Source organism: Crassostrea angulata, chromosome 7 (assembly GCF_025612915.1).
Source record: "Crassostrea angulata isolate pt1a10 chromosome 7, ASM2561291v2, whole genome shotgun sequence".
Taxonomy (NCBI): Eukaryota; Metazoa; Mollusca; class Bivalvia; order Ostreida; family Ostreidae; genus Magallana; species Magallana angulata.
Window position 1 is genome coordinate 41,011,408 of NC_069117.1, and position 14,323 is coordinate 41,025,730.

The 14,323-nt window shown below is 30.1% G+C and overlaps 2 protein-coding genes and 1 pseudogene across 4 annotated transcripts; all 3 read left to right on the top strand.

Moving 5' to 3' along the window:
* Positions 1-371: 371 nt before the first annotated feature.
* On the top strand, positions 372-2,497 carry LOC128156540 (uncharacterized). 2 transcript variants are annotated; one of them, XM_052818713.1, is made up of 4 exons: positions 372-781; positions 876-934; positions 1,041-1,172; positions 1,710-2,497. In XM_052818713.1, the coding sequence occupies exons 1-4, from the start codon at positions 717-719 to the stop codon at positions 2,330-2,332; spliced, it is 879 nt and encodes a 292-aa protein (XP_052674673.1). In that variant the 5' UTR covers positions 372-716; the 3' UTR covers positions 2,333-2,497. The 2 variants fall into 2 exon arrangements, with proteins under 2 accessions (XP_052674673.1, XP_052674675.1); XM_052818715.1 differs by having other exon boundaries at positions 751-781; positions 876-938.
* Positions 2,498-7,429: 4,932 nt separating this feature from the next.
* Positions 7,430-9,584, top strand: LOC128156338 (uncharacterized; annotated as a pseudogene).
* A 1,089-nt stretch (positions 9,585-10,673) lies between these two features.
* On the top strand, positions 10,674-13,920 carry LOC128155228 (uncharacterized). Of its 2 annotated transcripts, XM_052816837.1 has the most exons (5): positions 10,674-10,960; positions 11,048-11,106; positions 11,207-11,338; positions 11,531-11,656; positions 11,735-13,920. In XM_052816837.1, exons 1-5 carry the CDS (start codon positions 10,860-10,862, stop codon positions 12,241-12,243), a joined length of 927 nt encoding a protein of 308 aa, XP_052672797.1. In that variant the 5' UTR covers positions 10,674-10,859; the 3' UTR covers positions 12,244-13,920. The 2 variants fall into 2 exon arrangements, with proteins under 2 accessions (XP_052672797.1, XP_052672796.1); XM_052816836.1 differs by having other exon boundaries at positions 11,531-13,918.
* The last annotated feature ends 403 nt before the right edge of the window (positions 13,921-14,323 follow it).

Below are 14,323 nucleotides of genomic sequence, written 5' to 3' on the forward strand. Positions count from 1 at the left end.
AAACACTCTGGTGGCCTTTGTGCTATGAAAATTAATTAATATTCTACTAGATTATCTGATTTATCTTTTTCCAGTGTTGGCTAAGCCTAATCATTATTTACCCTATATAAAATGCAATATCCACCATAATGTGTGTGCACTTCCAAACTACGTTCACTCTTAATAAACTCGGTAATATTTGGATTTCATTATACGGCAAAGTGTTAAGATTGTAAGTTAATAGCAATACTAGTTTTTCTTAAAAGTTCGTCTTTTTCCACAGATGCCATTTTTATAGCTAAAATAATCTTGAACAATAAAAAGCTCCACGCACACTTACTCTCGCATCTTCGCCCTAAAGGCCAAAGTGCGAAGGTGCTAGTGGCCTCAACGGAATACCATACTGTCTGGAGGCTGTTTAAAATTTGTATAGTCGCATGATCTTTCGAGAGTAGTTGAACTCTCAATGAGCATACAGGAAAAAATAGACAAAAATGACTCCATATATCTCTCTGGGCACATTGATTGTCATGGACACTACTTGTAGTATAGAGATGTTTTTGAATTAGCGTTTATCGAGTAATAAGTGTTAGTTGATGAATGTAACAAGTTTTATATCTCAGTATGTTCAATCGGTCGATAAAATTTTTAATACATGTATAATCACAAATTATTCTAATTTTTCCCATTTTAACGTCCATTTATTCGAAATGAATGTACATGTACTTTGATTTTTCATGATGTGGCGAGTATTTTTGTGCATTGTATTTGCGACCCATTCCATTGAGGAAGATTGCTTAAAGTAAGATATTTTATCAGATTAAAACTTTTTTGTGACAGGATAAATAACCACGTAATAAATCAATATTACTTTATTTTATCTTTATTTTATTTAGATTGGGAATTTCAACTCAATGTTGTGCTGATTTCTACATGAAAGGAAAGAAATGCATCCGTTGGTATATTTTTGAAAAATATATGGATACATTCTGTGTATGAGCAGGATTGTTTAAACAGATGCCTTTATGTCTTTCGTTTTCTCTTCATTTGATATTTTATAGCTTGTCCAAAAGGATATTTTGGATTGAACTGTTCTTACATGTGTCCATATCCTACTTATGAACGACGATGTTTGGATGGAAAATGCACGTGTCCTAAAGAATACTGTAATGCAAACACTGGATGTAAAACTCGTAAGAATTATTTAAATATACAAAAATTATTTTTTCAACGAAAAGTTGAACGTTAACTTTACCTTTTAACTTTTGTAGAAAAAAATTTAATTTTTGAAGCTTAAATATTTGGATTTTTCTTTACAAAAAAGTAATGTATGGCTAAAGACATCTTTTAATCTGATGGCTGTTGACTACCCTGTTTGTTTGATTAGTTTTTTTAAAAAAAGGTGCCTTGTGAACAATCCGACAAACCAACTGTACTAATTGCAGAAAAAAGACCATAGATGTCAAAATAATTTACTTTATTTCGACAGCTTATATATCATAAACACTTTTGCATTCCTTAATTTAAGTATCCTGTTAAGATCCTATGCGGTCTTTGTTTTTTCTTTAGTGAAATGTTTAATCAGTAAGAAGTGCTGAATCATTAATATTCATTCATTTAGATTACAAATTTCATAGGAAAAGTCCTTAAAAAATCATTTCAATTTCAGAATAGCGTACTTGAATTTTATTATTTATTCCTTGAACTGATATATTATTGCTTTTATTCAGAAGGAATCTTAGACTCAAATGTGAATGATCATCAACATAATGGCAAAATCAACAATGCCAAAAAGAGTGAATCATCATCAACAGTGGTAACTGTAATATCAATTGTTTTCACGCTTATCATACTTATGCTTGTTATGGTTATTGTACTGTACATCAAAGGCAAAATTAAAATACGGAACCAATTGCTTTCATCAAAACGAGGCTCTAGGGTGGCTAGTCAACGTAAAACAACTACCTATTATGAGATTGATGAGAAAAAAATGGAAGAAAATGAACTTGATAATATATGCCCTGAACCTGAAATTTATGAATTAATTGACCAATCCAAGAAAGACGCAACAAAATATACAGAACTACCGATGCGACAAGGTGTCTCAAAGCAAGAGAGAAAACTGATATCTACCATATCAATGCATAAGATTTTGGATGATGCTAGAGATGATAACGAAGATGAAGAAAAATGCGTAGCCAATAAGAAATCCGAAGTGCAAATGAGAACAAATAAGGTTCATCATACAGTTTTCTTAAAGAGAATGGGTAAGACTTCGTCCAAGATAAGTGGATACATTGAAATGGAGAAGAAAATTTCCGAAGATCATGTGTCTATGACCGACCAAAAATAACATTTTAAGATATTTTCTTATTAAAACCATTTAAAAAAGAAAATGATAATATTAGCATTTTTGACACTTTTATAATAAACATGATTTAGAAGAACACGAATCCTTGTTTACAATATCTAATTTGTTTATTATATTAATAAAAAAGCTCACGTCATGAACTGTGATAAAAAAGAAGGATATTAAAACTGGTTTGTTTTTAAAATGATTCACTTTTAATATATCAAACATTTAGCAAAGTCCACACTTATCAGGGGCATTAAATAAGGAATAAGGAATCATTCTTTGAGTATTATGAGGTGATAATTTTGGTCGGGGCGTGATCAAATCCAATAAAGCCCGAAGGGCTTTATGATACATTTGAACACACTCCGACCGAAATTATCACCTCTTAATATTCAAAGAATGATTCCTTATTACTTATATTTATATAATTTTAAGCCATCGTACGATTAAATATTTAAATATAAATAAGCAAACCCGCTGGCGCCTCAATTTGGCGTCATTTGTATTATGGGTTATATAGTACAAAATCGATACGTAGTGTTATCACAGGCGAAGACACTGGAAAATGTAAATATTTACATATAATTCCTTTTTAAAATAAATTGAAAGCTCAAATGCTTCAACACAATCTCACATATTATTATTTTAAGCATTAAAAATTATATGTAAAAGGAGTAGATAAACCATGATATTGAATTTAATGTCTTGGGTGTTTGTCGGCAGTAAATTAATTGCAATTTGCGATATACAATTATCTGTAATCAAATCGAAAAGTTTAAGAAGAAATAGAGTTTCCCCTACCATTTACAATCTTACCATTAAAGCTAACGGTATAAACATTCTAAGAGTATTGCATAATCAATACCTGTCCCCTACTGGTAACCCCTTCGATTAAGAATGCTAAAGTTTGAGACCCTGTATTATAAATAAATAAATTTACTTTAATTGCATGAAACATATTTCATTTGGGAATTTTTATTGTGTAATTTATTGATCATGTATGACATGCTTTACATTATTAAGAGATGAAAGAACAGAGCAAATTGAAACTATACAGCTGGCATCGAAATTAAATACACTGTACTGTGATTTCATTAATATTCAAGGGTATCAATTTTCGAGGTTAAAGTGAAAAACAAAGTTTTAAGGATACTTAAATTCTTGGCCAATGATCCTATCAATACAAACTTTTAGTAGAAATTGCACTTCAATGAACTTTAATTTTCATGGATAAACTTAACAACGAAATCCAACGAAAATTGGTATTAAACGAATATTGATGAAACCACAGTACAATTTGTGTAAAATAATACTCTTTATTATATGTCGAGTGATTTTGCCAAGTCATTCGCTGATAGAATTTGTGAAAACAATGCACTGTTATGCCCAATACCAATTTTAAAGTCTTCTGTACCACGAATCAAACCAAACAGTTGATCTGGTTCTCTAATACTGTATAGCCCGAACCCGATAGTAATAATACAAAAACAATGAACAACACAATGCTTGACACTTTTTCACAGAACACATTAGTTTATTAGAGATGATAAAAGTAATGATACGAGTAATGCATAATATTATTTCTAACCACATCCTGTAATAATGTAACAATAACATAATGTAAAATAAATATTATTCTCATAAATATGCCGTTTAGACGATACAATAGTGTAAATTTGATATGTTGTTTGAAATTTTGAAGCTGTTCAGCAAATACCATATATAATTATTCCTTAAACGCATAAAGAAAAAACGTAGAATGCTGAAGTGGGACTGACGGACAGACAGACAGATGGACTGACAGACGCAGAAGAAAGCTATAGTTTCCTTCGGTGAAACCCAATTTATTAAAATTAGATCCTTCACGCTCTCGTTTTTGATATGCCGCTATCAAATACGAGAGCGTGAAGGATCTAATTTTAATTAGATTGGGTGAAACCGATAATGGACTAATGATTGAAACGTGTTTGAAAGAAATTAATCAATTTTGTTTGAATCATTCTTCATCAATTACTATTATTCAAACTGTGGATCTTGAAATCCACACAATCTGCACCAGGTTTTGTCATTATGTTAGTATACAAAATGACAACGTGTTTCAAGTTTTCTTGATTTTGTTCCACAAAAACTATGACTACAAAATGTAATAATGAGATAGTAATCAAATAGGGTGCTTGAAAGATTTTGTCGTTTGTGTTTGATGCGAGATACTTTTCATTTTAAAATTGAAAGAAAATAAATGAATTATTTACATTCTTTAATAAAACTTTAGTTTGTTTTATTTTGTTTTTATATCGATGTTAAATTGATAAGGGAAATGTAAGAATATAAGTTTATTTTTCTCAGTTTGCGTTTTTCCATTCGACATAGTTTCAAAATGCTTGAAGTGTACTCAAACTAAAACAAATTGGCAAGAGTACATAGATATATGTTAGCAATTAGGGAACCAGTAGCAAAACTGAACATAAATCAGAAAAAAGGAAAACAATCGTAGGTGTTTGTTTCAAAGTTGCAGTAGTTTTCTAGTGGAATGGAACACAGTGAATCTGTATAATATATCAACCAATTGAAAGAGAGGTTTTTTTAATCATTATTATACATATTATACGATATATAATGTTCAAACAATATGATTCTCCAACGGGTAATGAAAAATTGATAAATAGATGTATAATAATTATGTATATTATATGTATAGTAATTAATAGGCTAATAACTATCTACCGCTTAATCTTATCGGTGTATATATATTCTTCTTTCATTAAATATAATGAAACAATTATTCTTCCGCTTAATTAATATTCAACACTATTTAATTATGACACATGAAAGCGATGTTACAATTTTCATATAAATCGGGTCAGAAGTATGCAAACCTGTTGCACTAACATTCAGAGAATGAAGACATCAAGTTATTGATTAACAGTCAGAATATAAAATCATAGATGCCAAAGTAGGTTTAAACATGAAAACTTGTTAAGTTTTATTTATATAAGATTTTGACAGCAAATACAAAACATATCGTACATTTGGTCTATCTTAACATATTTTTTCATCAAATTATTCCTAATGTCTGATAATTTTCTGTATTGAAGTATATATTATTCATTATAATTATTTTTAGATTTTCTTTGCAAAGTTAGTGTGGCACTGTTGCTGTCTACCATACTTAAATGCGATCAAATGTTTTTTTAGTATTGTTAAACCAAAAACAAAAAAGAGAATACAAAAGAACCAACATAGAAATATTATGTGAATTGAAATGACAGAACTTTCAAACATGTACATATAACGGTAAAGGGCATAGTCACGATTACTTTTCGTGGCTTCAGTTTTCATGGATTACAATGCATTAGTAATTTGAGTGTTAATCATAAAACTATAAGTATAAATACAAACTCTCAATTGTTTGCTATGTAAACAAGGCTCTTGCCGGTTTCCGTTCTTTTCAAGCTGATTTTTTAATATGCTGATTCGTTTTGATACATCCGTAGATAAACAGTACACTTTCATTTAAGGTCTAAACATGGAATATTTAAAATGTACACAAAAACATCAGTGTTCACTTGAGCTGGTTAACATGCTAGAAAATTGTGGGTGCTGTTTCTCGCTTATAAGTGGATGACTGGCCCTCAATTTTAATTGTCTATTAAAATGAATAACTGAAGCATTGTAAACATTAAAAACGAAAAATTTGTTTTTGAAAAAAATGATCATGCCGCTTTAATATGTAAATAAAGTATACCACTGTCTGACCTTGGGAAATAGGCTTTCTGTCTTGCTGACTCCTCCAATGGTATAGTTTAACTGTTTAATTATACCAATACAAACAAACAAATCAGATAAAAGTTAGAATTAATCAAATTCGTCATTTTTACCTGTATTCGTTTGCTACTCTACTAGGTTCCAAGTCTAGGTAAGTTGTTTTTATTATATAATGTATACACATGTATGCATGCTTTTATTCAGATAATAATGGGGAACAATTCTTCAACTTTAAAGAAAGTCCGAGTAGGCGTGTATAAGTTACTGACGCGCCTATTGCAGAGAATCAGTCTGTTTTGCAATGAATCTTCTGTGTATAGTTTCATTTTATTTTTATTTTTATATATATATTATTTTATTGATTAATTCTTGCAAAGTGAAAACAGTAGAGGTAGAACGACAAAAAGCGGCTACTATTTGACTACAGAGTCGAAATATTTTTTTGTTAGCTAGAGTAAGAGTAATACCAACTTAAAAAATGTATACCCCTGCTCCGAAGGTGAAGGAGCATACTATTGTAACCCAGTGTGTCTGTCTGTCTGGTTTGTAACAATTTTTTTCACATTTTTCTCAGTGAATATTATTCGCAGAAATTTAACACTCTTTGTTTTGGCATGTCACTTGAGGGGATTCATTTTTGTAACAGTCATGCGTCAGTTTCCCGTTAAATTACTATTTTGTTTATTTTTTACCTAAATTGTCCTACAAAAGTTCGTCAAAGATTTCTCATAATCAGCAACAATTTATCGCAGGTGGTTCAAATTTAAACACATTTTTGCTTCGTACTGCTTTATGGCGAGATAGATTTTTGACCAAATTCGATATCAACTTCCTATTTAATGTGGACTTTGCTTTCTTTCTATATTCACATAAGAGCGGGAGTATCACTTTTAGACACAGATATCACATATATCTTGTTCTACTTTAAGGTATCATATAATTAATCAAAATATAACACTATGCAAAAAGATTATAAGCATCGTAACTATACATCATGTCATCACCTCAATGGATAATTGATAAAGTTAATCTAAATGCAAGATTTTTAAGTAATTTTACACACTTGGTATTTGTTAATTCTAGCCACGTACCTGTAAACGAATTAACAGGAAATTTAATTTCACATTAGTTCTCTTAATACACTTAGTCTGAAGAGGCGTACCATGGTATGTTACCTTTTCATTGAATGATAAAATTTGTGATAATCAGAGCACACTTAAAATAAGTGCTTGCGTCAACGGGTCCAGTTCGATCTATAGCTAATCGAAATATTTTGAAGAAGGAAGATTTGTTTCGCATAAATCTAGCCGCTGATTATCCATTGTGTCATATTATAGGAAAAGAATGGCGATGATGCAAATCGTTCTTTGGGTTATTTCTTTTATAAGTTATAAATCTTTTCCATAGGAGAAGACTGTTTAAAGTAAGATTTTTTACGAGTTTGGTGTTGGTTTTCATATTATTCACGAGTAATTGCATTGCATGTAATTCATCCTTGTTATTGTTTTTTAGATCAGGAAACAATAGTGAATGCTGTGCAGACTTTTTTATGAAAGGGGGGAAATGCACCCGTGTGTATAACTTTTTGCTTCCAAACTCAGTGAATGTATTTTTTGACTGGTCATGATTTATTTATACCAGAAGTTTTTCATTCGTAATTCTTTGTATTTCTTAAAATTTAGCTTGCCCAATTGGATATTTTGGACCAAATTGCTTTTTCACATGTCCCTATCCTAGTTATGGACGTCGTTGCTTGGGAGGAGAATGCGAGTGCCCAGAAGAGTTATGTTATCCAGAAACCGGATGTGTCAATCGTAAGGATCCCTGCGAATAAAATATGTTTCGTAAATAATAAATATTTTTTTCACTTTAACAACAGGCAAACATATCTGTTTTAATTTCATATCGTTGGTTTATTCAAATTCAGACCAAAAACATGTTATAAAGTTTACTTTGATATGTTTTTAATTTTCTACCTTTAATTTGTGAATAAAATGATAAAAAGGACGTTTTAAAGCTATATTATTTTAGTTTTCAAATTAACATGACATCCGTTATTTGTTTTATTATTTCTGTATATAATAATATATATAATTCGATGAAAAAAATGTGCACATATTTTTGACAATATTTTAGAGCCTATCACTCAGAACAGAAATTTCAGCAATTCATCCTTTGAAAAAACTACATTTACAGAAGTAAAGAATGCATATTTTACTGAACCAAAAAGAGACAATAGCGGTCTTATGGATTCCAAAAAGAGTGATTCTTCATCAACAGCAGTAGTTGTAATTTCTGTATTTTGCACTCTCATTATTATGTTCCTTATTATTGTAATAATACTTCAAATGAAAGGTAAAATACATTCCCACAATCAAATATCTTTATCGAAACGACGATCCCGAGTGGTTAGTCAAAGTCATGTTGAACATATTGCGAGATTGATGAGAAAAACGTGGAAAAATCAGAATGCAACAAATGCGATGAAGTGGAAATTTATGAACTAATCGACCATTCAAACAACGGTGAAATAAAATATACGGAACTTCCAACAAGGAAAGGAGTTTCAAATCAGGACAGGAAGCTTATGTCTACCATTTCAATGCAGAAGATCTTGGATGAGGATTGTGATTTGAATGATGATTGTCTTGCTAATAGTGACATGCAAGCATAAATGAATCCAAAGTACAAATGAGAAAAGACAAAGTAGGTCTTGAAACGCTCTCGAAAAGGAAGAGAAAAACATCTAGCAATATAAGCGGATACATCGATATGGGGAAAAATGATCCAAAAGATTACGTGTCCATGAATGCTGAAAATATTGGATTGTAAACACATTCCGATCTACATCTTTGAATGTAACATTATATAATTAAGTGGGGAAGTAACAATATACATGATTGAAAATATGTTTTTTTAAGCTGATTTAAATTCATTTGGTATTTTTTAAGGTAAAAATTAACCTACTAATGCATAAATTGACGTTAAGTTATCGAATGATGTACTAATGTAATTACATTAATTATTAAAGAGTAATTTTGTATAGCTTATCAAAATATATTAATATTATTAATAATTGTTGCTAAAAACCTCAAATACGATTATTACTTACAATGCGTTTTAAAATATTTTTAAAAATATTATTTATTATAAATATTGTATGTTTAATAAATTCGACCTGTTTTATGTCTGAGTTTTTGAACATCCAAACGTCAACAAGCCGAATAATTACATATATTATTTTAAAAAAATATTTCCACTTGAATCAAAATTAGAATATACCATTGCATAATTTTCAATATGAGAAGTTTTCATTATAATTGAATTAAATCATTTATTTTACATTGTCTCAGACAATGTCCCAAGATCAATATTTCGCAGTTAGTCAGCATTCTACATCAACATTTTTATCTTTAAATCAATAATGAAACATTAACTAAAGTTTCTCCTTCGAGTCAATTCAGCGAGCATTCGCACTTCATGCATGTCAACGTACTTGACTCAGGCTCCAATATTTAACTTGAATAAAAATTCCAAAGATTTCCTTTTTGTGTGCTCTACAAATATCCTGTCAAACTTAAGAATTCAGCTTAGATGTAAAAGAAATTCTACAGATAGTTTGCATTACATTGTCTTGACCTGAAAATTCCAATGGCTTTGGGCGACTTAGTATTTTTGAAAATAGAGGTTTCTTTGTAAAATGAGAGTATTATGGATATTTGCTCTTTTTCTAAGATTAGAAACAAATTAAAAATGGTAATAGTTTTAAGGAAAAACATCACCTCTCTCTCTCTCTCTCTCTCTCTCTCTCTCTCTCTCTCTCTCTCTCATTTTTGCGAGGTCAGATGTAGTAGTTATAGTAAATTGACCAGTAAATCAAATGTGTAAAGTACTAGAAATGACCAACGACAAGTATACAAAGTTTGTTAACAACAAAACTCGTCGGAAGAGAAAATCCAGGGTGGTAGGTGTAAACAAGCCCCCTTCCCCTTTTGCTCCTGTATTATCGAACACTCATAAGGAAGTAACACAGCTGATTTTATGATATACTTGGTGTAGGGTAAGATCGGTATCTAGATCCATCGCAGCTGTGAATTGACTGAATCTTTCTCAAAGACTTGCTCAAGTATCAATGTTGTAGCGAAATCATTTCAGGCACATTTTAGGATGGCTTAAAAATCTTAATTTTTGCTCTTTATCATATTTAAATGTCTTTACAAGTTTTCTGGATAATTATTATTAAAATTAATGCTTATCATTAAACAGTAACTGTAGAAGTATAATATTACAAAGAATCCACTGTTCGACCTCCAAGTCATTATATTTTTTTGTAAACTGGAACTTTATACTTTATTATCATATAGCCATTACAAAATTGTATTCTTCGCGACATGATTTTAAAAAAATCTAAATTAGAGAACCGTGTCAGCGCATCAATAGATAATTGATACATTTGATACGAATTCAAAATGTTTAAGTATTTTTTACAGACCTCGTATTTGTCAAGTCTAGCCACGCACTTATAAACTTAGTAACAGGAAATTTAATTTCATTTAATACATTTAGTCTGAAGAGCACTAATGATGATGATAGAGGCGTTCCACTTTTTGATTTAATGATGAAGTTTGACAAAAATCATAGCACTTGAAATAAGAGCTTGGATAACTGAAATAATTTTGACCTCATGTTGATTATGATATTTAAATCAAAAATATTTCAGTGCGTATATACTATTTTCGATAGCATTTGATCGCCCACTATGTCATACTATGGGACACGCTTATCAATGGTGCAGAACCTTCTTTGGATTATCATTTTTCTGAGTTACCAATCTTCTTCCACCGGCGAAGACTGTTTAAAGTAAGAATAACTACTTATTTATTTTGATTTTCAAAATATTTGCAAACCATTCAATCATTCCACCAATACTTGCTTTGTTTTATCTAGATCAGGAAATAGTAGTGAATGCTGTGCAGACTTTTTCATGAAAGAAGGAAAATGCACCCGTGTGTATACACTTTCTAACCAGATAGTACATTTAGTTTTAATCGAAACAATAACAATAAAAGTCGCTCATTCGTAATTGTTTGTTTTCGTTATATTTAGCTTGCCCAAATGGATATATTGGACCAAATTGTGATTTCACATGTCCCTATCCAAGTTATGGACGTCGGTGTGTGGAAGGAGACTGCGAGTGCCCGAAGGAGTTATGTAACCCAGAAACCGGATGTGTTTATCGTAAGAATACATAAAAATGAATCGTATTTTGTTGAACATAAAAAGTTTCTCAATACAATGACAGGCAACGGCTTATTTTTTTTTTATTGCTCTCTTTAATTGGTGACAAACTTTATGTAATTAACAATGCTCGGTTAAACTAAACATTCATGTCAAACAAAATGTGTGGATATTTACATTTCAATATTTCAGAACCAACCACTCAAAACTATTTTGCCAACGTTTCCTTTGAAAAAAGCACATCTGCAGAAGAAAATGATTTATTATTCACAGAACAAAAAAATAAATACAGTGGCGATAATATCGATTCCAAAAAGAGTAAGTCTTCATCAACAGCCGTAGTTGTAATTTCAGTCTTTTGCACTCTCATAATTATTTCGCTTGTAATTGTTATAGTACTTCAAATGAAAGGCAAGTTACTTTCGCACAATAAAATCTTATTATCAAAACGAAGATCCCGAGTGATCAGTCAACGTCATGTTGATACATATTGCGAAATTGATGAGAAAAACATGGAAATAACAGAGAGCAACAAATTCGATGAAGTTGAAATTTATGAATCAATCGATCATTCAAACAACAAAAATGAAATAAAATATACTGAGCTTCCAACAAGGAAAGGGGTTTCGAATGTAGAAAGGAAGCTAATGTCGACAATTTTAATGACGAAGATCTTGGATGATGATGGTGATATAAATAATGATATTCAACACCATTCTAAAAGTGAAGAAAAGCAGGTTAACAGAAATGAAACCATAGTACAAATGAGAAAAGATAAGGTTGATCTTGACACTGTCTCAAAAAGAAAGGGAAAGGCATCTAGCAACATAAGCGGATACATCGATATGGGAAAGAAGGATCCAAAAGATTACGTGTCCATGAATGCTGAAAACATAGGGTTATAATTGCATTCTGATCCAAACCTTTAAATAAATTACAGATCATACTTTGTATAATTATAATTTGTATTTGAAAAATGATTTAAGTTGGTATTTTTTAAGGCAATAAATTAACCTACTAATACATCATTTAATGTTGATTTATTTTCTAATTTATTTTCTAAGAATTTTGTATTAATGAAATTATATATATTACGTAACTTTGTATAGTTTTATTAAAATATATTATTAGTTATTGTTTTAAAAACAATCAAAAACGCTTATTACTAACAAGGATTTAGAAAAATATTTTTAACACTGTTCTATGTTTTAATATCATATGGTTGATAAGTTTAACGTGTTTCACTTTTGAGGTTCTTGAAAATATGAACGTCAACAAGCACAATAATTGCATATACAAATTTATAAATTTTAAAAAAATCTACTATTTAAAACAAAAGGCAAGCATAAAGCACCACTCTTTTTTGCAGCAAAGATAGATTTTTCTTAAATTTACATACAAAAACGAATTAACGATTATGGGACCATGTCAAAAAAAAGTTAAATTTTTTTAGAATTATTTTTGTTGCTTGTTTTTTGGATTTTGGATGAGTCTGGCCCCCTCCCCCCCCCCCCCCCCTACACTTAAAAAAAAAACGATGCTACCTTCCTGAATAGACATACCGTAACATGTTTGTCAAAATGAGAAGTTTTCATTATCATTTCATTAAATCATGATTTTACAGAGAAAAATTGTACTAGTGATCACATGGAAATATTAAATGTCTCTTGTACTGTTAAAATAAAATTATTCGTAAATTGTTAATCAATACATGGTCATGTTTTTTAGTATTCAGTTTTCGTATATGTTAAGCAAAGGTTTTTCTTATGAATATGGTTTATTGATAAATGCTTCAAACTTTCGTCATGCTTATTTATGAATCTGATTTTAATAATTTAACAGATTTTAACTACAGGTTCTGTCTTTAAGGGTATATGATAGATAAACAAAGCATTGTACCTCTGCAAAGAATCGGATTTCGTTGATAAAGGTCTAGTCAATATCAATTTTAGATTAAAACAAAAAAAAGTATTTTTTATTTATCTTTAACCTATCAACCATATTTTGTCGATTGATGTTGATGTTGATACAGATAACAAATTCTCCGATGAAAAAGGAAACTTCATTAAAAAATGATATAATATTAATTTTACATATAATATCGATGGTAATATACATTTAATTTACAGATTTTCATAAAGTTGTATTTAAATATGAAGGAAAAGAACATACATATAAACCTGTGTATGTGTGCTATTGTAAAATAAAACCTTGCACTCTCAAGTTCTTGCTTTACTATCTGTATATCAGGAAGATGAACTAGTAATTGTTTAAGGTTTGCTTATTGCAGATGGATTTGTTTTCTGGTGGACTAAACATTTAAAGCAAAAACTATTTCTAGTTTTATTTTAAGTTCATTTGAAGTTTTGTAGCGGAAATCTCTCGTGATCATATTCCTATATCCTTGGCGACATAGCTGTACTTAACTATGGAGATGACATGCTCAAATTGAATAATTTTTTCTTGTTCATCAATTGAATTCAATTTGGTAAAACTGATTCAATTGACTTCATTTACTGTGATAATTATTGATACATCTGGTCATCTGTTTGTTTCCTTAAAGACACCTGTCATTGTCCCGGACATTGTAATGCGTAATTTAATTCCTTATTTCTGCACATGTGTTTATGTTACAATTTGGAAAAGTTTATATTTTAAATAAAAAATTTACATGTAAAGAAATCTCATCAAATAGCAAGATTTCCTTTTCCAATGCTGCTGTTTCATACAACGAAGTATATTTTTGTGTTCTTGAAGATTCAGTTAATGTTGCACTTTTAAAATCATAACAGAAAAAACCCATTAATTGTAAACCAGAAAGTTGGCAATGGTTTCAAGTCCACATCCGATTTACTTTTAATTAATATGTTTTACGGTGCTACCGTCGTGGCGAGCACAGCTAGCAAGAATTACACATACCTTGCTCCATTGTCATGTTATTTAGTTATCAATTATAAAAAGAATTTTTGAGAGAGAGAGAGAGAG

Bases quoted from the DNA above. Each gene is read 5' to 3' on its own strand.
- LOC128156540 (XM_052818713.1), top strand. From the start codon at position 717: ATGATGTGGCGAGTATTTTTGTGCATTGTATTTGCGACCCATTCCATT. The intron at 782-875 runs GTAAGATATTTT...TATTTTATTTAG, and splicing joins ATTGAGGAAGATTGCTTAAA to ATTGGGAATTTCAACTCAAT. The intron at 1,173-1,709 runs GTAAGAATTATT...GCTTTTATTCAG, and splicing joins AAACACTGGATGTAAAACTC to AAGGAATCTTAGACTCAAAT.
- LOC128155228 (XM_052816836.1), top strand. From the start codon at position 10,860: ATGTCATACTATGGGACACGCTTATCAATGGTGCAGAACCTTCTTTGG. The intron at 10,961-11,047 runs GTAAGAATAACT...TGTTTTATCTAG, and splicing joins ACCGGCGAAGACTGTTTAAA to ATCAGGAAATAGTAGTGAAT. The intron at 11,107-11,206 runs GTGTGTATACAC...CGTTATATTTAG, and splicing joins GAAAGAAGGAAAATGCACCC to CTTGCCCAAATGGATATATT.